Source organism: Archocentrus centrarchus, chromosome 3, assembly GCF_007364275.1.
Source record: "Archocentrus centrarchus isolate MPI-CPG fArcCen1 chromosome 3, fArcCen1, whole genome shotgun sequence".
In the NCBI taxonomy this organism is placed as follows: Eukaryota; Metazoa; Chordata; class Actinopteri; order Cichliformes; family Cichlidae; genus Archocentrus; species Archocentrus centrarchus.
The window spans coordinates 24,761,494-24,786,409 of NC_044348.1; the positions used below are offsets into that span (position 1 = coordinate 24,761,494).

Sequence of the window (24,916 nt, forward strand, 5' to 3'; positions counted from 1 at the left end):
GTACACCTGCAGACTGAATAACTGAGGCTTGCTGCAGTGGAAAATTCCACACCTAATTTCATGTCAGGTAGACTGCCAATCATGTTAATGAATTAACCTTCCAGTAATGTTTGTCTTCATTTGGGTTCATCCAGTATAAGAATCTATATGTAATCTAAGTAAAAATAGGGTGTCTCCCAGGCCTTGTTGGCCATCTGAGTGCTAAATTTAAAGAAACACGAGTATTCAGACATGCACTTTTTTTCCCTGTTCATTCCTTAATATTTTTGTTACTCAGTGTTGACAGGCATCATCATAACTAAATGCTGCTCAGAGAATATGGGAGATTTTTGCCCTTTCTGCCCCAGTTGATAAAAAGTCAAAGAAAATGAACAAGGTTCCTCAATTAAAAATTACCAAAAAAATTTGCATTTAGATTAACCTCATGCTGCACAAGCATATATTTGCCTATCTTCAGAACTTCCCCTTGAAAAAAAAAAAAAAACTCCCACTTCATTTCATCCTCTGCCTTAAAAGAGCCATATCTCTGAGCAAAATGATCAATCTCGCTCCTGAAAATGGGTGTATAATCCCTGAACAGTTTAAAGCATGCATGAAGCAGTTGACCAGTCCGTACTGGGAGTTGACTGAAAGACCTCAGATTTAATCCAAAATGTGTTCTCTGGCAGCAGGCTGCAAACATCCATGCAGCAGGCTGAATGAAGTGTAATCAAAATACTGATCTATCAATAATCAAATTTGTTTGTTCTTCAGCAACAAATCACAATAATACTGACCAAAGATGTAGCCTGTATCAGTTTTCAAGTTCAAGATATTTTGGGGAAGCAAAGTCAAAATCATTCTCAGCCTGTACAGGAAGAGTCAATGTATCATAAAAGTCAACCTCCAGTGAGGTTAAAAAAAACAAAAAAGCAGATAAGGATTACCCCCCCCCCCCAAATAGTGACAAAACCAGCCTTCATCATTTAAACTAGAGAACCTTTATTAAATAATTCATGGTCAATTTCCATGAGGTCTCAGTTTAATATTTCTCATCTCAAAAAAAGAACTAGTAGACGATTCCTCTGGTTTAGTGTGCATATCAAGGCTGACCTGCATGGCAGGACAGGGGGAGCTATCTGTCTTCCCCAAAACAGAATTTCTGAGTGGCAGGACCAGTGTCAGCCCACTTTTAATTCAATCATTTCAAAATCGAACCAAGCACGACTTTCAAATAATTTATTTTTCGCACTTTTTTTTTTTTTCATATCTAATTTTCATGCTACTTTCCCCATGATGGGGAAAATGTTTCTGAATAAATTGAATTAAAAGTAAAGTGGACCCAGCCCTGGATTTAAGAATGTTGAAACTACAAGCAACAGAGAAAAACCCAAACCGCTGATTCTCCACTCAAACTGCTCATTCTTCAACTTGCATTTGAACTGACAACCGTGAAATATCCATATCAAGTAAACAGCCGTTTACACCCCCCCCCCCGGCAAAAAAATACCACAAAAAAAAAAAAAAAAAAAAAATCATAACTTTGTGTTTAATAATATTGCCTTTATAAGGGGTTGGAAGATTTGATCTTATTCCACCCCCAGCACTTCTCCTTGAGGCAAATTAAATCACTCTTACTGAAGACAGCCTTCACAGAAAAATTACAGGGTTTGATGAAAAAGTGCTTTTGTTCTGTTCACTCAGTAATTCAAAAACTAGAGCAGTATATTCACTACACGGGATAGATTATTGATGTAAAGCTAAACCATGTGAAACAAAAAATGATGGGCAAACACACTGCATGTTGCAGAATCATTTGTACAGTGAGAGGGCTTTACATGCCGGCAGTTTTATTTTCTGGTCGTAGCCGACATGAGACAGAAGCAACTTTGGTAGTCAGTGCTCCACTAGGGGGAAAAAAAAAAAAAAAAAAGGCTACAATGTCCTGTGCAAAAAGCACAAATTCACTGAAAGATGGACCTGTCTGAACTTTCAAACTGAGGGCTAGGCAGGAACGGGCAACTATAATTAGGAGTTGTTAACTAAGAGCATTCAAACTTATGAATATGTTGTGAATATGTATGAAAACTTCAATATACAGTGAGTAAATAGCTGACACTGTGGAAGCTTAGTTTCTAGCTGGCACTTTCAGTCAAAAATATAAGGGTATAAATTGGTTGTGAATGACAAAAATGGCAAACAAATTTCTACCACATTAAATGTAACCAATGGCTCTGCAGCTTTTTTTTTTCTTCAAATAACTGATACATACACACAACATACAGATATCACTGTCCACCAGTGAGAGTCTGAGTTGGTAAGCGTAGTAATCCCAAAAAAGGAGCTTCACACCGTATCGACAGTGTCAGTGTCTTGGTTATAAGCAACAGAGTTGAAGTGTCTCCTTTGAAGCGCTGCTCATTCCTGGCCTCCCATAATTGTCCGCTGGGTCTGGCTCATCTGGAAAGAGGCCAAAACTAAATGAAAACCCCTTCCACAGAGTCTCCCAAAGTCTCAACAACTCTGTCATTTCCTTCTGCCTTTGAAAAAAAAAAAAAAAATGGTATCTGGTCCATCACCACCTCAAGGTGTAGTGTAGCTGCTTGTATCTTTCCCAAAATTGTAATACTCCTCCATGTCCTCCATGTTAGCTGTAGTGAGTTTAGTGAGGTTTTGGGAGCCACCATTGTCCATATTGTCTGGTGCTGTGAAGCTGAAGTTCTGTCCTTCATAGTCGCCTTGGCTTTCCATTTCTGGAAGAACTTCTAGAAAACACAAAAAGGCATTGAGTACATTTATAAAGCTACTTTTCACATATAAGAATTCTAGTTTTGAATTAATAACACTTAAAGAATGAATACTTTAAGACTGTTTTAGAAATACTTGGCCATTTTTTCCACTTTAAAGCTCCTGAAAATTTATGCATTTTGGTGCAATTTGACCAAACTTGACTGACAATGGCCTGGCAACATAAGCAAAGAACATCAAGTACATGGCATGATGCTTATCCAGCAAATTCCCACCTACTTGGGAAGTGAGGTTTTTGGTGCTTTTGAATTATTACTGCACTAAATAATGTTTTTCATTCTTATAAACATACTGCATCAGAGAATTAAACTTTTGTCTGAAAACTAAAAAACAAGTAGAAATGTGTAAAGTAATACATGCCTACAGCAAAAATTAAAAGCTTTGATGGTTTGTTTTGAAAATATATTCAAAATTAAAATTACAATTAAACCTTTTTACAAACAATGACAATCCAAGGTCAGGCGCCGCTTAAGATCAGCACTGGCATTCCGGCAGTGGATTGGACCAGTGGATTGGTACAGCATCAGCAGTAATGCGGGCATTGTATCAGACTGCTGTGGTGAAGAGAGCACTGAACCGAAAGGTGAACATTTTGATTTAACTCATCTATGTTCTAACTCGCACCTACAGTCATGAGATCTGGCTGATGATGAAAGAGTAATGTCACAAATACAAGCTTAGAGGTGAGGAGGGAGCTTAGAATAGAGTCGCTGCTCCTGGGTGTGCCACAGCCAGTGGAAGTGGCTCTGGCACACCCAACTGGGAACTCAGTAGAGAGATTATACACCTCATCTGGCCTGGGAACTCCTTGGGATCCCCCAAGAGGAACTGGGAAGTGTTGCCGAGGAGAAGGACATCTGGAATAACTGCTTAACCTGCTGTCACCAAGACCCAACTTTGGATAAGTGGAAGATGGATGGTTGGACTGATGGATGGAATGCATTAAGTTCACTTCCAGCACCAAATTTCTATTCTTGGACTCTAATAGAGTAGTTTTGCATTCACGGTTTAAAATAATCCTAATGTTTGAAACAATCTGTTTTAACTCCTCTTCCTTTCAGCCAACTTTTATCTTACTTGTGGCCCCACACAAACAGAAGGTCTGAACGGGAGGTGTGTAGGACTTAAGTGCTCACAGCCACCGCTGTGTGCCTGATATGACCATTTTAGGGATATCTGCTCTCACTGACACAGATCCAACAGTAGAAAAAAAACTGCACGAAACAGCATTTAGAGCTGTGTGAAGCCTGAGCTTTGGCTCATATGGGATTACTTGCATATGCACCGACATCATCTGAACCTCCTACAAATATCCATTATTGTAACAGTATATAAAATGTACTGGTATATAATGGTATACAACAGTCAATATGCTCAAATGTAACTTATTATCCAACTTTAGCTACAAAACGGCATTAAAGTTTCAGTAACAGAAATGTATGCATCTGCTCTATGACATACAAAAGTTTGGCCATGTTAAATATAAAGATTGCTCTAACAGTAAATGTATATGACAGAAAGTAAGGTTGGTTTGAATGTAAAAAAAATAAAAAAAATAAAGTGAGCCTAACCTTGTCCTTCTGGTGAAACATCCATTCCGTGTTTGACCTTCATGTGCCTGCTGAGGTTTCCCTTCAGGTTGAACTTACTGGTGCAGTAAGGACACTTGAAGGGCTTACTGCCAGCATGGAGGTGCATGTGACCCAGAAGGTTGTACATTCGGTTGAAAGACTTACCACAAACCTGGGGGGGAAAAAAAAAATACAAAAATAATAATTTAGGTGCACAGATATAAAAAAGAAAATAATATACCAGATGTGATAAAAGCATCCTGCCTGGCGATAGTGGCCTCTCATGTCTGGGATTTTCTTTTCATTTCATTTTAGAAAACTTGCTGATATCAGGATATAAAGATGCTTATGAGATGCTTCCTAGGAGCATTCCACCCCCCACCCCCATCCCCCCATAATCCTATTACATTAAATTAAATCGATAGAAACTAAAAATGCATCATCACAACTCATTTCACGGCAGTTAATTAAACAGTCCTGCACACGCTGCTATCACTGAAGTTAAAATACTCACCTTGCATTTGAATGGCTTCACAGGCAGGTGGACGATCATGTGGGTCTTAAGGGTTTGTTTCTGGATGAAGCTCTTGAAGCAAACGTGACACTGGAAGGGTCTGACACTGTTGTGGATGAGCATATGCCTCTTCAGGTTGGCAGACAGGGTGAACTCTCGGGAACACACGTCACACTTGTGGCCTTTCATCCCCTGCAGAGTGCAAAGACAAGACAAGGGTCAGTCGGTCAAATGCAGCAATGGCTGCTACATTTGGTTCCAGAGTGAAGACAGCAGTGGATTTACTGATTAATTCACATGTTTTTAAACTGTAAGGGAGAGATATGAGGGTGCTAAAGGGGAAACGTGGTGGGAAAATGTAGAAAAAAATGCTGTGAAGTGTAGGGTCTAAAGTCACACACAAAGACACATTTAGATTCAGCGAGTTTCACGTGTCAGGGCATCTTTAATGTGCATTGTGATTAAATTTCTTTAAGTTTGCACACAAATGACAGAAAAATAATAGCAGACAGCATACTTCTAATGGGGCTTAAAGAGGGCCCATTATGATCATTTCCAGCTTCATACTATTATTCTTGGACTTTACTAAAGTAGCTTTGTATGTGTCACAATACAAAACAGTCATAATTTATCTCATACTGGACTCTGGTGCAGCTGAGGTCCAGTATGCTGATAGCCACTGTCTGAAACAAGCCATTTAAGCTCATCTCCCTACTTTCTTTTGGATAATATCGACTTTAGTTTTAGCTACAAAACAACAGTAAAGGTATAACATTCCTGTAAAACAGGCAGGCCAAAGAGCATACATTACTCTAAAAGACAGAACAGCTTTTTAGCAGCTATCATCCTGCACACAATGCTAGGGCAATAATCTAATCCTGCCTGCGAGATGTTGCTCATTCCTCTGACCATATCAAAATCTATGGCAGCCATTTTAGGTGAACCAAAAGAGATCACTAGAAAACGGGGAAAAAAAAAACCCTTTGTAGCATCTTTATTCAGCTGCTGTAACATTCTCAACCACATGCCACAGGAAATGTATAAACACTGAGAAGCAGGTCACAAGAGCAGACAACTGTCATCTAAGGCCTTGAGGCTCGTCTCAATGAATGTGCTACTGCCTGTTACACTCCACTCTGCAGTCAGCGTCAGTAGATAAAAACGTGGGATTGAATGAGTGGATTCTAGGTTACTGCGAGGAACAAATATGTATTACGGGACACTAGTGGGTCGAGAGACAGTGTTTGTGTAAGCAGACAAATCTGGCAGACTGTCCATCCGCCCACTGTCTGCACAACAAATGGGTTGAGCTGCCGTTATCCACCAGGGGGAGCAGTAAACAGAGAGCCAGCTCAAACAGAAGTCACAAAAGAGAATATTCTCTCCACTGAGAACATTCATTGCTCTCATCTCTCCCAGTTTGATGATGAGTGTGGCTTTGGATTTAAATCGTTAGCGAGACAGCATTTTCATTTTTCACTGTGTGGGATTTCTGTCAGCTATCTGCTGTCCTTTTACCCATTTTCACAACTAAAAATTAAAAAAAAAAAAAGTAGTCTTGTTCAAAAGAAACTGATTTTAGGATAACAAAGCATCATCACAAATACAGGTGAAGACAGTCCAGTGCATCCTCATCACTCTTCCTCACGTGGGTAAATGTGTGGAGAGCAGGAAAAGAGTGACAAGGAGATTGAAGTGCTTTGCTAAAATGCAACATTTGACAAACAACTCTACTCTTTGATTTTTCACTGTTTCGATTAAGTACTGTGTCGCTAAGTGCAGATGAAGCCTTTACAATGATGTCTCAGTGTTTGTGCAGAGAAAATGGCATGCAAAAAAAAAAAAAACCCCAAACCAAAAAGATTAATTAAAACATGTTTTATGGCAGAACTGATGCCATTTGTTGAACAACTCAGACCATGAAAAAAAGAAATAAATATATAAAATAAAATGAAATAATTCAATGCTAGAAACTCAATTTACTTGATGATTTCATCAACAATAACTCTGGACTTTGCTCTATTCACTGGGTAACTAACTTCAGGATGACTGCATGAAAAAAACGAAACAAAAAACAAAGTCCTCATCACGACTTGCTGGCACTACATTAATAAAAGCTTCAGATTAATGAAAAAATACAGAAAAAAAAAATCAGACATTACCATGTTGATGGAATACCTTCTATTTTTCCATCTATCCATCCTTTTTCTTCCACTTACCCAATTCAGGGTTGTGGGTCAGGGCTGGAGCCCATCCTAGCTGTTAAACTTTATTGAAACTGAGTGTTAATTAATTTATATTAGACTGAGATATGTTGCTACTATTTTGACCTTTAAAACGCATAAGGAAGTTTTTGTAACATGAATGGATTGATGACACCGAAGGATGCCAGGCATAAGGTGGATACTGATACCTGTCGACTTTACCCAGATCTTAATTTGAATGACATTTGAACCACAAACGCAAATGGTGTTTTTTTTTTTGTTTTTTGTTTTTGTCTGTTTTGTATGGCTCTTTATTACAGTAGTTTTGTACAAGCCAAAAGAAAAAGCCCTCAGTAGTGTTCTACAGGTAACAATTACAGCACATCTGCAGCTTGAGCAGTCAGGTACCTTATGAGTGAGCGAGTGCTGACGTAGGTGATGGAGCTGCACAAACTCCAGGCCGCACTGAGAGCAGGTGTAAGGCCTCGGGCTCTGGTGCTTCAGGAGGTGGTTCTGGAGCTGGCTACGGTAGGCGAAAGACTTATTACACTCGGTGCACTGGAAGGTGTGGGGGCCCTGGTGGCTGGTCTGGTGGCGTTTGAGGTGGGCATAGGTAGGGAACTCCATGCCACACTGTGAGCATACATGGCAGCGGCCTCGCTCGTGCTTCACTTCGTGCGCTCGCAGTTCGCTGGGATAGGCGAAGCCACGGCGGCAGAAGCGGCAGCTGTAGGGCTTCACGTCAGTGTGTTGGAGCATGTGTCGTTTGAGGTGGCTGGTCTGGGTGAAGCCCTTCTTGCAGACGGTGCACTTGTGGGGCCGTGTACCTTGGTGGGTTAGTAGATGGGTTTGGAGGTGACTGGGCTGCTTGAAGAGCTTTCCACAATGTGGACAGGCATGTGGTTTGATGCCGTTGTGACCCAGGATGTGTGTGACCAGGTTATACTTAGAGGTGTATGACTTATCACACATGCGGCACTTCCAGCGCTTCAAACCATCTCCCACATCTACACAGTAAGATTCATCAATCTGGATGTTGATATCTAGCCGGTCTACTCTGCGGCCACCGTGCCGACGTGGAGGCTGGGGGTGCGGAGGTTGGGGATGCTGCCCTGCTGCACTCCCGTCTGTCCACATCATACTCTGGCTACCGTCTTCATACTCGCCCCCCATTCCCATCTCTGTCGAATCATAGCTGCCCACTTCACTGGTCTGGAAGTAACTGCTGATAGCTTCCTCCTGCTGTGTGGGCTTCATCATCGTGTTCCCCTGGTGTTCTACCTCTTCTTCATCCTCTCTACCACCTCGACCATGGCCCCCCATCGGGCGCTGGCCCTGCAGTCCTCTGTGGCCCTGCTCTGCTCCCCTGTGGGGCACCTGGGGGGGAGGAGGGTGGACATGTGTGTTGGCTTGCTGCTGGTTTGTAGCTTCCCGCTCACACTCTGCACAGTTCTTGTTGGTGCCTCTCAGGGTGGCCGGATCCACTTGAACTAGACCACCTCTGGGAGCCATATTGTTCAGCATGTGGACACAGGAGGACATTCCAGAGTTCATCCCTTCCCCTTTAACATGGGATGAGGACATGTCACCGGGTTGAAGGCTGTGACGATCTGGGACCACCATTTTCCCATCTGGATGTTGAGGCGGCCCCTGCTGCCACCTCCTCTGGCTGCAGCTGGGCTGCATCTGACCGTCTTCTCCCAAGTTGTCTCCAAGATAATCTCCGTTGGCACCGATTAGCTGGTCTGCGTACTCGTAGTCGACTCCGTCTACTGGGGGTGCAGGGGACTCTTTTGGTTCACCGGTGTAAAAGCCGTTGGGTGCAATGGTAGCTCCAAACACTTCATTCTGGGAGATGAGACCTAGCACGGCGGCCTGGGCTAAGGACAGCACAACTACTGGATCTGTCTGTGTGCCTATGTCCACCAGCCTGGCCATTACCTTGGGCTCACATCTACCCAGGCGCCGGCTCGCCTCCTCCTGGAACAGAAAGAGACAGTTTGTCAAGAGATCAGCATTTCAAGGTTTTTTTATTGTATAGTATTATAGGGAAGAAAATCACATGCAGTCTAAATAGTTATAAGGCAGGAAAGTTATGATCGTAATTTGAACTACAGTACACCATCCTCCACTTCATCAAAAGTGAGCTACTGAAAAGAAATAGGTGGTGAGGTTCATCTGATCAGATTTTTTGAGCTGGCTGCTGACAAAAGAGAAACAGAAAAAAAAAAAAAGAGAGATTTTGATTTTCAGGATCCATTTATTGCATCACCAGAAAGGACACGTAAAAGCAGACAACATTTCCTCCCACAGAGACGAACCTATTCCCAAATCAATCTTTCTAGTACAAGTAGTCAACCTGAATGAAGAGTGTCCAAAAGCAAACCTTCAGATCTGGTGAGACAGGAACTATGAAAGACAGCATCCTAATCCAGCGTGCTAACCATGCATGGCATGTGTGTGTGTGTGTGTGTGTGTGTGTGTGTGTGTGTGTGTGTGTGTGTGTGTGTGTGTGTGTGTGTGTGTGTGTGTGTGTGTGTGTGTTGTAGGGGATTAGATGGCCTACTGATCTCCACACAAACACACACATTCAAGTGCAAGAGAGAAAAAAAAAAGAATGAAAACTGAGCAAGATTAAGAAATGAAAAAAAAAGAATGGAAAAGCAGGAGAGAAGACAAAAACACTGGAGAGCAGAGAGAGAACGGGGGAAGCAGAGACAGAGAGACAGGGAGGGAGAGAAGCAGGAAAAAGAGTGAGAGAGTGAGAGCTTAGAGCAGGCAAGAGTCTAGTGAAAGGGAGGAGGGAGAGGAAAAAAGAAAAAAAAAGAAAAAATGAAAGGTAAAGGGAGAGTGAAGGAGAGATAAGGAGAAGGGGGTAGGCAGGAGGGAAGGAGGAAGGCTGAGAAAGACACACACATACATACACACACACACACACACACACACACACAAGAGAGGGAGGGGGAGGAGGAGAGGGCTGAGTGAAAGAGTGAGAGGGTGAGTGTGAGGCAGCAGGCAAAAGAGAGCAAGAGGAAGAAAGAAAAAGAAAGACATGTAGAGACAGAGGGAAGGGGAGGGAGAGGCAGTGAGCAACCAGGAGACAGAAGGAGAAAGGAATATGCCAAAATGAAAGCCAGACACTCAATTGAAGATAAAAACAAAAAGTGAAGAAGAGAAAAAGATGACACAGAAGAAGAGTTTGGAAAAAAAAAAAAAAAAGCTCAAATGGACACAAGAGAAGTTAATGCAAGAAGCAGTTCTTCATTTAGATTAAAAGAAAATCCACAGAAAGCAACTTTACAAACAAAGGAAACCCAGAAATAATCAAAGCATCTCTGTAGGCAGCTTTCTACCTGTATTTCGGCTTCACTGGGATCAAACCCACGTTGCCCACCACCTCAGTAAACCACCACTTAACGTGCTAAGAGTGAGAGCCAATGAACTCACCACGCTCCTTCTGCTGTGAGGTTTCAGGTGCTTTAAGGATCTCATTCTTCAGTGTGAGTGTTGAGTGAGAATAGGCTATGTTTGCCTCCTATTTATACGTGAGGGATGTGGGGAGGCGGGGCTAACGCTACCCTCCGCCTCCTCCTCCTTCTTCTTCAGCACAGTTTCGATAGTGACTCTGGTCGCACCAGCACAAACACAGAGCAGACGCTAAACAAACCAAATATTTTTCCAGCCAAATGAGCACGTGTGGCCAGTAGGTTTAAAAACAAACACATGCACACATAGCTCGTATATCACTGATGCACAAGGCTCCTTGACAGTCCAGTGATCAATAGGCTAAGTCATCTCAAAGTCAGAAGATGCACACACCAATAACAAAGATTTTTTAAAAATCAACATCATATCTGTGTGAAATTATGGCTCCGCCAAGCCGGCTGATGCCTAACTCGCCCTCCTTTCTTCTATCTTTGTGTGTCATTCTTCATCTTTGTTTCTGCCTATCCCTGTCTGTCCTCTCTTCCTGCTGCTGAGTTCTGTGTTTCATCTGTGCATCTCTGCATTCCCTCTGTATCTTTTCACTCTCTCATTGATCAAATGAGGTTTATGAGTACAGAAAAGTGTTGGAAGATTGTTTCATGCGCAGACTCGGATGCGAGCGTGTTACAGGAGAGAGGAGAAAGAAGAGAGATGGAGAAAGAAAGAGATGGAAGGTGACTGACAAGGAGATGAGCAAATGGATAAGAGAGAAAGAGAGAGAGAGAGAGAGAGAGGGGAGGAGAGAGTGAAAGGAAAGAATACTCAAGGAAAAGAGAAGGGAGGGGGGAGACAGAAAGAGAGAGAGAAAAAGAAAAGAGACGGGGGGATGGGAGCAGAATGCGGTAAAAGAAAAAGAAGCAATGGTCGAAGGAGGGAAAGAAGAAGACAAATTGGGAGTAAAAGAAGAGCACCAAGATATTATTCTGCCTGTAATGATGCATCAAACAGTCCCATGGATCCCCCTCCCCTACACACACACAAATTGAGCTGCTGATTGAAGCCACAGGAAACATCGAGGTTCAAGTGTGAAGAACTTTCATCTCTTCACGTCATCTCATGACCACCGCACCTCCAGCGAAATGGGATGCGTGGAGAGATCAGATATCTGTTGAGCGGCGAAACGGTGGCCTCAGAGCCCACAAAGGTCACGCATATCCTGCCAATGATGAAAGTGAGATGACGTGAAAACTGCAAATTACGGAGGGAAATGAGAAAAAGGACAATAGACAGATGAAAACGTACACTCAACATAGTGTCTTGTATGCACTTTGCAGGAAACACTTTGTACTGGTGTGTTAGTCCACAAAAACTAAGGATTCAATAAACTGTGTCAATATCAATCAGCCTGTTATTTTACTGATTCATCAATCAACTGTTTGGTCTAAAATAGTGGGCCTAAATACCACCCTCACTTATTTTGCCAATCAGCCATGAATATTATAGAAGCAAAATGATGTTGATGATTACTTTATTATCAATTCTGTCAATCACCTAATCAGTTTTCCCACAAAATTCCAAAATATACAAAAGTCTCATGAGTGACTTAATGACTGCTGCCAAAAATGAATGAACAGATAACTAACTCTAGACACTGGTGCACATTATTGAGTATTCGAGCCACAGCAGTGTTTACTCTAGATCATCGTGTGGATATAAATTCTGCAATACTGGATTTTTTGGGGGTCAGATAATGACTGAAACATCAGCCAATATTCTTTATACCATTGATCCATTCTGCCTTGTTTCAACAGTTCAGGTTGCTGGTGGTGGTGATGTAAAGGTGTGGGGGATATTTTTGTGGCATTCTGGGCCCCTCAGTACAAACTGACCATCGCTTAAACACCAAAGTACTGTTACTGACCACGTCCATCCCTTTATGACCACAGTGTACCATCTTCTGACAGCTGCTTCCAGCAGGATAACGCACCATGTCACAAAGCGCAAATCATCTCAAACTGGTTTCTTCAACATGACAATGGGTTCACTGCACTCAAATGGCCTCCATAGTCACCACATCTCAAACCAAAAGAGCAGCTTTGGGATGTGGTGGAAGAGGAGACTTGGATCATGGATGTGCAGCTGGCAAATCTGCAGCAGCTGTGTAATGCTATCATGTCAATATGGACCGAAATCTCAGAGGAATGTTTCCAGCACCTTGTTGAATCTATGCCATGAAGAATTAAAGCACTTCTGGAGGTAAAACCTAGCAAGCTGTACCTAATAAAGATATATATAGTAGTCAGCTACTATGATTGGATTATTATATCAAAGGACCAATATATCAGTCAGGCTCTAATGAAGTCACACTTAGCTTAAAAAAAAAATAAAATAAAAAATAACACCTGAGGAAAAAAAAATTAAAGTCTCACAAAAAATACTTCGATTAATTCATTAACTGATTAGGGAATCAGCAGAATATTAATCTGGAACAGGATTGCACCTGAAATGTTCGTAATAAAAATAAATAAATAAAAGAAATCAGTTAGTTCTCTGCAAAATGCCATCTTTGACCAAGGAACCGGGAGGAAATCTTTTCACAATTTTCTGTAATTTTACAAATTCACCACTTCAGTGATTACTCAAGAAGATAGCGAGCAGGTTCACAAGAAATACTTATAGACAATCCAGCATTTTTCATATTTTTGTTTCCCTTCCCATTGTTTAGGGGGACTGTAAAGACATTTATGTTTTATATTCATAAACCCTTTATTCATTTGTGATGATGTGCAGTTTCATTGCGGATATAGTTCAAGTCTGTCTGTGCTTTTTCAAATGCTACCATGATACACCTTTTTTTTTTTTTTAACGATACAATGTTTATAAAAAATGATTTCATTTTATTTATATCATGTTTCAAGTTATATTTATGTTTTAAAATAAGTCTTGATTTTCAATGAGCAGGTATGCTGTGGCTCTACTTTGAGCCTTAATGCTTTATATTTACCAAATAAAACTTTCCACAAACAGTTAAGTTTCCCTGTGGTCATGCTACAGCACACTTCCTGTCAGTCATGCGAGTCGAGAGTCATGACATGCTTCCACTGAATATAGTCAGTAAGTAAAATATAGCTTGCTTTTACAATAGTGAGAATTAATGCAAGATTATTTTGCACATTTAAATTTGAGTTTAACTGCCAGTTATTTCATAAATCATTTGAATTTGTCTTTACAACTGCAAAAAAAAAAAAAAAAAAAAAAATCAAAACAAAAAAAGTATCACAGACATAAATTTCTCCATGAAGAATAAACTAAATGGAGTGCAGCTCCACAAAATACCAAGGGGTGTGACTTCTATTTCAGTTAGAAGAACTCCTACTCTCTTGGGTCCTGTTCACAGTTCAACATTTAAAAGTGAGATGGTCAGAGGCAAGGAGATTTGCTTTAGAACAAAATGTGACCTGGAATAATAAGAAACCAAAATGTGTTGCTAAATAAACTTACAATGGAAAAGGATGCAGTACAGACACACAACACAAGAACCCTTCTAAAGACATGTAGATCTGCGAATGCCAAAAAACTTGGGGAAGAGTTACAAAGTCTGCATCCTCCAGTTCAAACCTCTTTTTCAAGCTGTATGCTCAAGAACAAATGCACATTTTTTTTCTTTTTAGCAACAGTCACAGTTTGATGAAGATACAATCAAATGGCAGCGGGAAGTGAAATCTGACCAAACGTGGCTTCTCCACATCCATCCTCACGCCAGGTGTGCAGTCTCTCTCAATTGCATCCAGACTTGATGTGAATCTGGCTATATTCACATAAAAGATATAAATGTGGGACAGAGCCCAACATGGCCTGGACAGAGCTATCTGCCTTTGCCCTACAGAGCCTGTAGGAGAGCCACAAAAGAGCCATAGCTATATTTGCTGGCAGCAATCTTAACTCCACCTGCCTGGTCTAAAACTGTTAGAGCATTTTAATCATGATGCGTCTCACCCATGATGATACTTTGGCAAATGTATTAATAATAGCATCGTAAGGATCAATTGATATTGGTCAGTGAACATAAAATTAATCTTCTTAAATGGTAGGGCTTACTGCATTTCTGTGCATTATATCATTTTAAATTCATTTTAGATTGTTAGTTGGATAAGATTAGACAAGATTAGAAGAGGACTTAATTATTTTCTTTATATAATATATATATATATATATATATATATATATATATATATATATATATACACAGAATCACTCAGTATGTCAGTAAGAAGTGACATTAAGAATACTGATTTGGTTGTTAACTGATTTAAACCACAATTTGTAAAGTCATTTTTCTCAAAAGCATAATCTTTTACTTGCATGGACATTAAATGCACACACAGACTTTTAAGCTTGGATGTTTATCTTTTCCAACAAACTTAATAACTATAGGCCCATCTCCAGCCTTCTATTTATCTCTGAAATCTTAGAATGCACAGTATCATCACAATTTCAGACCCACTTGGTTGAGAATAACCCCTACGAGCCATTTCAATCTAGTTTCTGTTCAAGACACAGCACTGAAACAGCTCATTAAAATTACAACTGACCTCCTCCTTGCATCAGGTGACAGCCTTCTCACTGGTAGAGAAACTACCAGTCGCAGTCAATCATGATCATATCGAGAAGTTGATAGACCTTGTTCAGTTAAAAGACACTGTAGAACATTCAGCACCACTTACTACAAATTTCAGTGAGGTTCTGTATATATTTGAGCCTGTGTGTACACTTTTGACCCTCTGTAGATTAGAGAAAATCCCAAATAATTTCAAACTTGAACAACCAATTCTTTTTGGAAGCCATTAAAGATATTTGCTGTACAGTTATTCCACCTTGGAAAAAGAACAGTTCAATGAAATCACTTAACGCCCAAAATTACCATGACATTTGTGCGCATGATGAGGGTAAACGTTTGACCACAACTGTATTACTAACTACACCATGGGAATTGGAGCTGTTTATGTACATAAGTACTGTTTATGTACATGCTATATATATATATATATATATATATAAATAAAACTTTCTAACACAGGTTTTGTTATGATGATTTAACTGTGTGAGTTTCACACTGAGCTAAACTTTGACAAATATGAGGTTGTTTATGTACGAAAAGCTCCTAATACACCACTAAGACCTCAAAAAGAAAAACCAAAAAAGCCCAAGGAGCAACAGTTGCTGCTTACATGCAATAAAACTTCAGCAAACCATCAATGGTTGCAGCTTCCAGCTGTGCAGAAGGAGCACATCACCTCATGAGGCCATCCTAAAACTGATATGCAAGGAAAGCACTTGGTTACACTGGTTTACATTCCCCTGAGGATGATGGCTGACATTTGTGGTTGCTTTGGAGCCTAGCAGGTTAGCCACTTGTTGAATGTTAGCAAAGAGAAGCAACCAGTATGTTTGGGGTAAACACCCTAGCTCTGTGCCAGATCGTTGCAGGAGGCAGGCGAACATGAGTCCGGTAAATGGCACCATAGATGGACAAGTTAAAGAAGAAAATGTGCAAAATGTGTGTGATTGGGAGTGACGCTTTGTGTCCAAGGTGCAGGTTTTATTCTAGAAATATCTGTTTCACTGCTTAATGGGTTTGTTCTGTCTGTGATAGAAATTTTTTTTTTTTTTTATAAAGTTTGTATCATAAATGTCACGGAAGTCTGGTAAACAACAAAAGAGAGAGAACATGGAGGAAAGAGAGAGGGAGAGAGAGAGAGGGAAATGGCAGAGGACAAAATGGGGGCGTAATAGAGGAAGCAGAGAGAGAGAGAGAGAGAGAAAGAGAGAGAACAGATGATTGCATGGAATGAAAGAGGGATTGAAGGGGGAGGGAGAGGAGGAGATAAGGAGAACCTGGATGGGAGGGGGAGTGAGTGAGTGAGTGAAATGGTGGAGTGAGAGAGGGGAGAGACAGAAAATGAGAGGCAGGAGTGGGGGAGGGGAGGATGTAGAGGGAGAGCAAGAGAGGCAAGAGAAAGAGAGGGAGAGAGAAGAGCGAGACAGAGGAGAGAGAGAGAGAGAGAGAGAGAGAGAGAGAGAGAGAGAGAGAGACAGTGAGAGAGCGAGGGAGAAAAAGAGATGGGGCAGGGAGCAACGTGAGAGCGAGAAAGAGAGAGGGAGGGAGGGGCAGTGTGCAACGTGAGAGAGGAAGAGAAAGAAAGAGAGAGAGGCAAAAAGGAGAGGGAGGGGTAAAGTATGATGGAAACCCAGAGCAAGAGAGAAGAAAAGAGAGAGAGAGACAAGGAGGGAGGGAGAATGAAAAAGGGAGAGAGGAGGAAAGAGGAACAGAAAGAGGGGGAGGGGAAGAGAGCTGGAAAGAGAAAAACAGAAAGAGGTAGAAAAAGCGAGAGAGGGAGAAAGAGCACAAAACCCATCTCACTTATGTGGTTTCACAAACATGGCTGCAGCAAAAGAAGAAAAAGAACGGTATTGTTGGTGTTCATAAGGCCAGCCTCTCTAACATACACACACACTAACAATCTACCAACAGCAGTTATCACCTATGTTAATCACTATAGGGTAAAAACAGCTCCATCCAGGTACATTAGGATGTACTCACAGACCTTATTAAAAAGGTCCCTTTTTTATTATTATTATTATTAACAACTACTAACAGTTGTTATCTCTGCGATTTTATAGTATCACAGACATACTGGGGTTAAATAAAGTTAAAGTTTAGCTCATTTTTTAGCGAATACTAGAGGACTGGCACCACGGGCCTTTCACACTGTACCTATGCAGCTCAACAAACCTATGACTTGGATGCATACATAATAGTGCTGAGTGGTATACCAGTTGTACATTCATCCATAATATGAATTTTTCAAATACTGTTATACTGGAGATCAGCCTAAATGGAGCACTGTGACGTGTACTGAAAGGGACCTGTATGAACTGTACACCCTTCTTACTCACAGTTCTAATCATTTGACTCAAAAACAAAATACAACACAATAATTAGTAACTCAGAGCTAACTGGCCAGGTCAATGACAATTTGTTAACAACTGAGGGGCTCTGTTGGCACTTTCAGGAACACTAAGGAATAGATGGAGGATAAAGAAAAGAGAAGAGAGATGCACCATAATAACCTGTGACCAAGAGACAAACTGTCTTGTTTGGGGGATTTTCGGTTTTAAAAAATGTGGCACGTTTAGTTGTGATTTACCTCCACTCTTGACTCGCCCATTTCAACATGGAACCAAGTGAGGGACAGACGCATGCTAGTAACTGCAAGACAAGAACAATGCGTGTCTAAAAATTTGATCCAAATTGAGTTTGTTTCAAAGCCGCACTTCACAGCTCTTCTGTGGTAACACTACCAAGCGTTTAGTCAGCACATATGTGGAAACAGAAAGTGGGTTATGGATGGACGGCGGCGTTACAGTGCCTTGCGAAGTATTTGGCCCCCTTGAACTTTTCAACCTTTTGCCACATTTCAGGCTTCAAACATAAAGATATAAAATTTTAATTTTTTGTGAAGAATCAACAACAAGTGGGACACAATCGTGAAGTGGAATGAAATTTATTGGATGTGTCAAACTTTTGTAACAAATAAAAAACTGAAAAGTGGGGCGTGCAATATTATTCGGCCCCCTTGCGTTAAAACTTTGTAGCGCCACCTTTTGCTGCAATTACAGCTGCAAGTCACTTGGGGTATGTCTCTATCAGTTTTGCACATCGAAAGACTGAAATTCTTGCCCATTCTTCCTTGCAAAACAGCTCGAGCTCAGTGAGGTTGGATGGAGAGCGTTTGTGAACAGCAGTCTTCAGCTCTTTCCACAGATTCTCGATTGGATTCAGGTCTGGACTTTGACTTGGCCATTCCAACACCTGGATACATTTATTTGTGAACCATTCCCTTGTAGATTTGGCTTTATGTTTTGGATCACTGTCTTGTTGGAAGATAAATCTCCGTCCCAGTCTCAGGTCTCTTGCAGACTCCAACAGGTTTTCTTCCAGAATGGTCCTGTATTTGGCCCCATCCATCTTCCCATCAATTTTGACCATCTTCCCTGTCCCTGCTGACGAAAAGCAGGCCCAAACCATGATGCTGCTACCACCACGTTTGACAGTGGGGATGGTGTGCTCAGGGTGATGAGCTGTGTTGCTTTTACACCAAACATATCATTTTGCATTGTGGCCAAACAGTTCGATTTTGGTTTCATCTGACCAGAGCACCTTCTTCCACATGTTTGGTGTGTCTCCCAGGTGGCTTGTGGCAAACTTTAAAGGAGACTTTTTATGGATATCTTTGAGAAATGGCTTTCTTCTTGCCACTCTTCCATAAAGGCCAAATTTGTGCAGTGTACAACTGATTGTTGTCCTATGGACAGACTCTCCCACCTCAGCTGTAGATCTCTGCAGTTCATCCAGAGTGATCATGGGTCTCTTGGCTGCATCTCTGATCAGTCTTCTCCTTGTTTGAGATGAAAGTTTAGAGGGACGGCCGGGTCTTGGTAGATTTGCAGTGGTCTGATACTCCTTCCAATTCAATATGATTGCTTGCACAGTGCTCCTTGAGATGTTTAAAGCTTGGGAAATCTTTTTGAATCCAAATCCGGCTTTGAACTACTCCACAACAGTATCTCGGACCTGCCTGGTGTGTTCCTTGGTCTTCATGAAGCTCTCTGCACTTTGAACAGAACCCTGAGACTATCACAGAGCAGGTGCATTTATACGGAGACTTGATTACACACAGGTGGATTCTATTTATCATCAGTCATTTGGGACAACATTGGATCATTCAGAGATCCTCACTGAACTTCTGGAGTGAGTTTGCTGTGCTGAAAGTAAAGGGGCCAAATAATATTGAACGCCCCACTTTTCAGTTTTTTATTTGTTAAAAAAGTTTGACACATCCAGTAAATTTCATTCCACTTCACGATTGTGTCCCACTTGTTGTTGATTCTTCACAGAAAATTAAAATTTTATATCTTTATGTTTGAAGCCTGAAATGTGGCAAAAGGTTGAAAAGTTCAAGGGGGCCGAATACTTTCGCAAGGCACTGTATATCTAACCTACAAGGCCTGTGACACACCGACGACCTGCCCGTGATGTAACACACCTGGTGCCCTATGACAGCAGGAATAATCTTCAGCTCTCCAAGTACACTTGATTCTGATAAGCAGTTATGAAAATGGATAGATGGACGGATGGATTTGCTTACAGCGTCCACCAGCTCAAAACTATCTTTAGCAATTTAGGGACTAAAAGGGTAGATGGTTATTTTTGCAGCTGTGTACAAAGTATGGGGCGGAGAGTATTTAAATGAATAATACAAACATGATTTACAAATGTTTGTGGCAGGCAATATACTTCTAAATGCACCACATTTAATAAGAAACATCTTATTTTGTGTCCGATGTAGCTGTAATAGTTGCTGCCAGGAGTGTTAATTTCAACAGGTGGAAAACTCAAACTGATTTTTATCTTTTATGAAAAATGGTACATAAGAAAATCTATAACTGATGTTCACCTCCAGCAGATGGTAGAATTCATCTTCACATGCAGCAAGTAAGGGAAAGAGAGATGGACTCAACGTTAAGGAGAGGGGGTGACTAGCCCACAGTAAAGAATGGATAAGAGACAAAGAAGAAAGTAGAGATACGGATGTGAACATGTGGTTGGTGATGGTCCGACACATAAGCTGCACAGAGAGAGGGCATCAAATCTATTCTTATAGTCAGTCCAACATTTGATCATTTATGCTAAGTTATAGCTAAATAATGTATGTAAACCACTGTGGTTACATCTCCTTAGACACCCCCAACAACTCAACTGTCCATGTGTTGTTTTTTTGTTTTGTTGTTTTTTAAATTAGATTTTAGTTCTTTTTTATAATGACATTTATTCTCTTCTCTCTTCTGACAGAAAAGTGAGCCAGTAAACCGATATGAAACACTAAAATACAAATAAATATTATATAAATATATATATATATAAAATAGAAAAGGAAAAAAAAAATAAACCAAAAGTGTAGGTCACATCAAGCCTGAGTGTGATCTTCATGTCTGATTCGAGGGAGTGAATCCATGCAGGAGTATAATTTTTACATTATACTGTTCAACAGAAGTGTTTCTACAACATTAATGAGAAATACGTGTAATATGTGCCAACATGATAAATTCAAGCAATATTAATGTGCTAAGGCAGACTGAGTAGGAATATATGACATCTTTTTTGTATAGTTTTGTTTACATGAGGAAGTGCAGGAAAATACAGCAGAAGCAGAATTTTTAGAACAGGAGGAATCTGAATTATTTGTTCAGATTTGGTTACGTAACCATAACCAATATCAATCTGACTTTATAATTTAATATTGTAGCATTACATTATTATTATTATTATTGTGCAAACATTGTGACCTTAACATCACAAACACTGTCAGACAGCGACCAAGGCAGCTGGTGAGGTCTGTAAAATGTTGCATCCATCCATCCATCTTTTTCCGCTCATCCAATTCAGGGTTGTGGGGGGAGGGCTGGGGCCTATCCCCGCTGCCATAAATAAAATGTTTCAACTGAAAAGTATGGACTTATTTTGTAAGGAAAAAAATTTTATTTATTATTTTGAAATTACTAAAGTACCAAAAAAAGGGTACTGGTGAGTATTGATACTAGTATTGGTTCAAACGTGAAAGGTACCCAACCCTAGTTTATGGCAATAGTGGCTCGGGTCTCACTCCCAACATATCATCACATTTATAAAGGACCACTTGCCGTCACATCTAAAAGCACTGGGTAAACATTATCTTTAAACATAACTACTTAGTCTAAACCCAAACCAGCCAGTGAGAGCCAATGCAAAGAGGGTGCAAACAAAGTGCAAAATGCATAATCCCAAATTGAACATGAACTTCTGGTTCCGAACTGTGACTTACTCCAGTGCCATAACTTAAACCTCCAAATGTGGACTGTCTTACCCTTAAAGAGGAACATGATCTCTTTTGCCTTACAATATTACCACAGCCATCAAGCCATCAACCCCAAAATGACACATTGTGCATATCTTTTTGATGCCCGTGGCATCTCACAGAATGGCAGTATGTAGCACCCTGCAAAGACAACACACTAACTGTGCTGTTGGGCCTTCCTCAAAGAGCTTATTAAAGAAAATTAGCCACAATACACTTTGTACTGAAGTCTCACATTTTGTTCAATTAAAAGGGTTTATTGTTATATATAAAATGCCACATTTGCTTCATGTTACGCACGCGTGATAAAATTTTTAAAAAGTCATATTACTGCTGGTTAGTAGAGGAGGTTTGAGCTGCATGTTTACAGCAATGGCAAATGTGTTTTACTTGTCTTCACAATCACAAATCTATCCCACATTGGTTTTTTTAACTTAAATTTGTCACCAATTTTTCTTTTCTTGCTGGTGTTCATCTCCCAGCACCAATCTCAAAGAGGTCCAGAGATCCAATATGTCATCTTTTACTACATACTTAGGAAGCCTGCGGCTCCTAAAAGAAAATTGAAAACATGTTTGAAGCACAGTGACAGCAGCATTAAACATCTGACCTCAAAGATGAACATTAGTATAAACCCACACAAACAATATCAGTATAAACTTCAACCTCACACTTAATCAGCAGCAGGACAGGAACAGGCATGCAGCAGCGCTGCACAGAAACTCACAAATCCATTTTAAACAGCAAGACAGAAGTAGCGAACGCTGAGGTTGTGCACCACTGATGAGAGGTCAAACTACTGGCCCCAAGCAAAGCTCCCCATCCCAAAAGTTTCCTGGATTAAAGAAAAGGGTGGATACATTTTGTTGCTTTGAATTTTCACTGTTTGAAGATGCCACCAAAGCTGACAGCAGGTGTGAATTAAGGTAACACTGGAAGTGGAGCTACTGTGCTCTACCCATATATTACATATGGACATAAAACAGACAATCCTGGTCTTGTTTATCTAATGTATATGAGGTCATCATTATATTTTATTTCAGCCATGCTTCACCATTGTCCCACAAATTCCCTTAACAACAGTGAAATAATTAAGCACTTTGAGCTGAAGTGTGGGAAAAACATCACTCAGCTGCTCTACTAAATGCTGCTGTGGGCCTACCATTTTGTTCCAGTGTTTTGTAGCTGTAACACTTTCAAACTAAATCCCTCCTCTCTCCATCTTGCGTTCCTCATATTTCTATGGATACCCCGCCTTTCCCACTTTTTCATCACTTCCTTGTCATCTTTGTTTTTCACAAAACCAACATCAGCTACAGATTTCCCTTAATGCACAAACGGCATGGAGATCCGGCCGTTCCCCTCAGACAGGAGTGAAAATAAAAAAATGTTAAAAAATAAAAAATAAAATAAAATATATTCTTCAGCTAAGGTCAATTCTCTTCTCTCGTTCCGCACCAGGCGGATTTCTCCTGCTGATACAACAGCACCCCCACAAAAGAGACTGGCATCCAGTGTTTTGCTCAAGGACACTTTAGAAGTGCTTGCTGAAATGAAGATTTAAACTAGATTTTGAACTGGAGTCTGAGGGGTTTTTTATTGTGCTATTATTATTACATTCATCTGTTAGAGTCATTGTCTATGACAGTCAGTGTCTAAGATACCTGGCAACTGAGAGGACAGAAATATGTTCATAAGTGTGAAGATATGAAGTGTTGTGCAAATGTTTAGTCACAAGAAATCCTGCTATGAATAATTTTTATTCATTACCTTCATACAATGTCCAGCAAACTGAAAAAGCCTAAATCAACCATCCTTTGCCTCAAGCAGTTTTTCTCCTACTATTTTTCAAGGTACCTGGGAGACACATTTTTGCATCAGTTCTGTGGTCTCAAGATCTTCACTCATCATGCAGTCCCAGACTGACACCACGATGTTGCATCTGCTGCAGGACTACTTGTTCTTCTTGTTGCTGAAGACAGGTCTTTTTTCACTCTGGGCTAATTGCCATGCTGCAGAATGAATTTGGGGGGGCCTGATAATTGCTTCCTTGATGATATAACATGACTGATAAAAATCCAAACATCTGAACATTTGCACAGCACTACATATATCACTGCATACATCCAGACTTACGTGAAACTAATCCATCAGACGTGAGCCTTTTAAACTGTTCAGCACCACGGGGAGCAGCAGAAGAGTTTAGTCTTTAGCAGGGCTGCACCAATAATGTCCTCATGTATTTTCAGTGATCATGACACAACAAATGAGCAGGTATTTGAAGGAAGAGCAATGTCAGCAGTTTAGAAATATTTTAGGGTAAGCAGTGATGAGAAAAGTGAAGCAGAGTCCAAATCATCAGTTAATCTTTCGTGAGGAGGAGTGAAAAATGGCTTCTTTAATACAAGACATTTGAGTAAACATTTTCTGAACCAATACCAAGAAGTTTACAAATACTAGTAGCAAGAAACCACAAAAATGACAAACACTTAGGAGGTGAGAGACCAAGAGTCTGTAAAAATAAAATCATAATAATTTAAAAGCTATTTTTCACTATTCCTCTTAATGCCTCACTTTTGCTTTGCTTACTCCAAAGAACTTTCAGACTGCTGATATTGATCCTACCTGGTACAAGGCTCTTGATGACCCTGACGCTGTCAGTCATCGATAATACAGGGAATCTCAAACACGAGTCTTGCCTCTTACCACTGGACACCTCTGGAAAAGATGCTATATTCTCTGGCAGGCTCTTTGGCACTTGACGAGTTAACTCAAAAAGCCAGCTCTTTTGCCATTTTAGCATAAGACGTGAAGATGTGATTCCTGCTGCGGCCGTGCTTCAGAGACTTTTGCCCAAAGAAACAGATGAGGACATCAAAACAATGAAGGGAAACTTTGCTGCGGCTGTCTAGAGACTCTTGACTCATGGAAGCACACTCTATTCAACCCCAGGCATGTCTATGTGTGTGTGTGTGTGTGTGTGTGAGTGTGTGTGTGCAGCTGTTGCATGTGAGAGCATAAGTAACAGATGAAGGCAAATTAGACTTAACCTGCCAGCTACCCATTACATTCCACTGTGGTGTCCAATTGTGTCCATATGAAAACAGCAGGTAATACTCTGGTGCACCCTCACCTGAGCCAAACAGCATTTCCAAAATTTGGCGATCACATCTGAAGCTAATTGTCTCCTGTTGTGTACAGGACAAGTGAGATCAGACAACTTCATGGCTTATGTCTGCAATTCTTTGTTGAACTGTAATGTTATTAAGTACTCATATTGTTACACAGTATCAGCAAGTGGCTAATTGGAAGTACATGGTTTGAAAAACAGTACTGGTACTCCTTAGTATTTTAGCATCCGACTGCCACAACTGCCTTCAAAATTCACACCGTGCATCCACGTCATACCTCAGTAAACGCTGAACACAGTGACACAGGCCCTTAAATATGTTTGGATAT

General features: G+C 40.6%; 1 protein-coding gene across 2 annotated transcripts; it reads right to left on the reverse strand.

The window, feature by feature from the left end:
- Nucleotides 1-960: 960 nt before the first annotated feature.
- znf710b (zinc finger protein 710b) lies at nucleotides 961-24,224 on the reverse strand. Of its 2 annotated transcripts, none has more exons than XM_030726490.1 (5): nucleotides 24,164-24,224; nucleotides 7,485-9,056; nucleotides 4,873-5,064; nucleotides 4,359-4,530; nucleotides 961-2,744 (listed from the first exon to the last, which is right to left on the reverse strand). In XM_030726490.1, exons 2-5 carry the CDS (start codon nucleotides 9,012-9,014, stop codon nucleotides 2,563-2,565), a joined length of 2,076 nt encoding a protein of 691 aa, XP_030582350.1. In that variant the 5' UTR covers nucleotides 9,015-9,056; nucleotides 24,164-24,224; the 3' UTR covers nucleotides 961-2,562. The 2 variants fall into 2 exon arrangements, with proteins under 2 accessions (XP_030582350.1, XP_030582349.1); XM_030726489.1 differs by lacking the exon at nucleotides 24,164-24,224 and adding an exon at nucleotides 10,524-10,569.
- Between the last annotated feature and the right edge of the window lie 692 nt (nucleotides 24,225-24,916).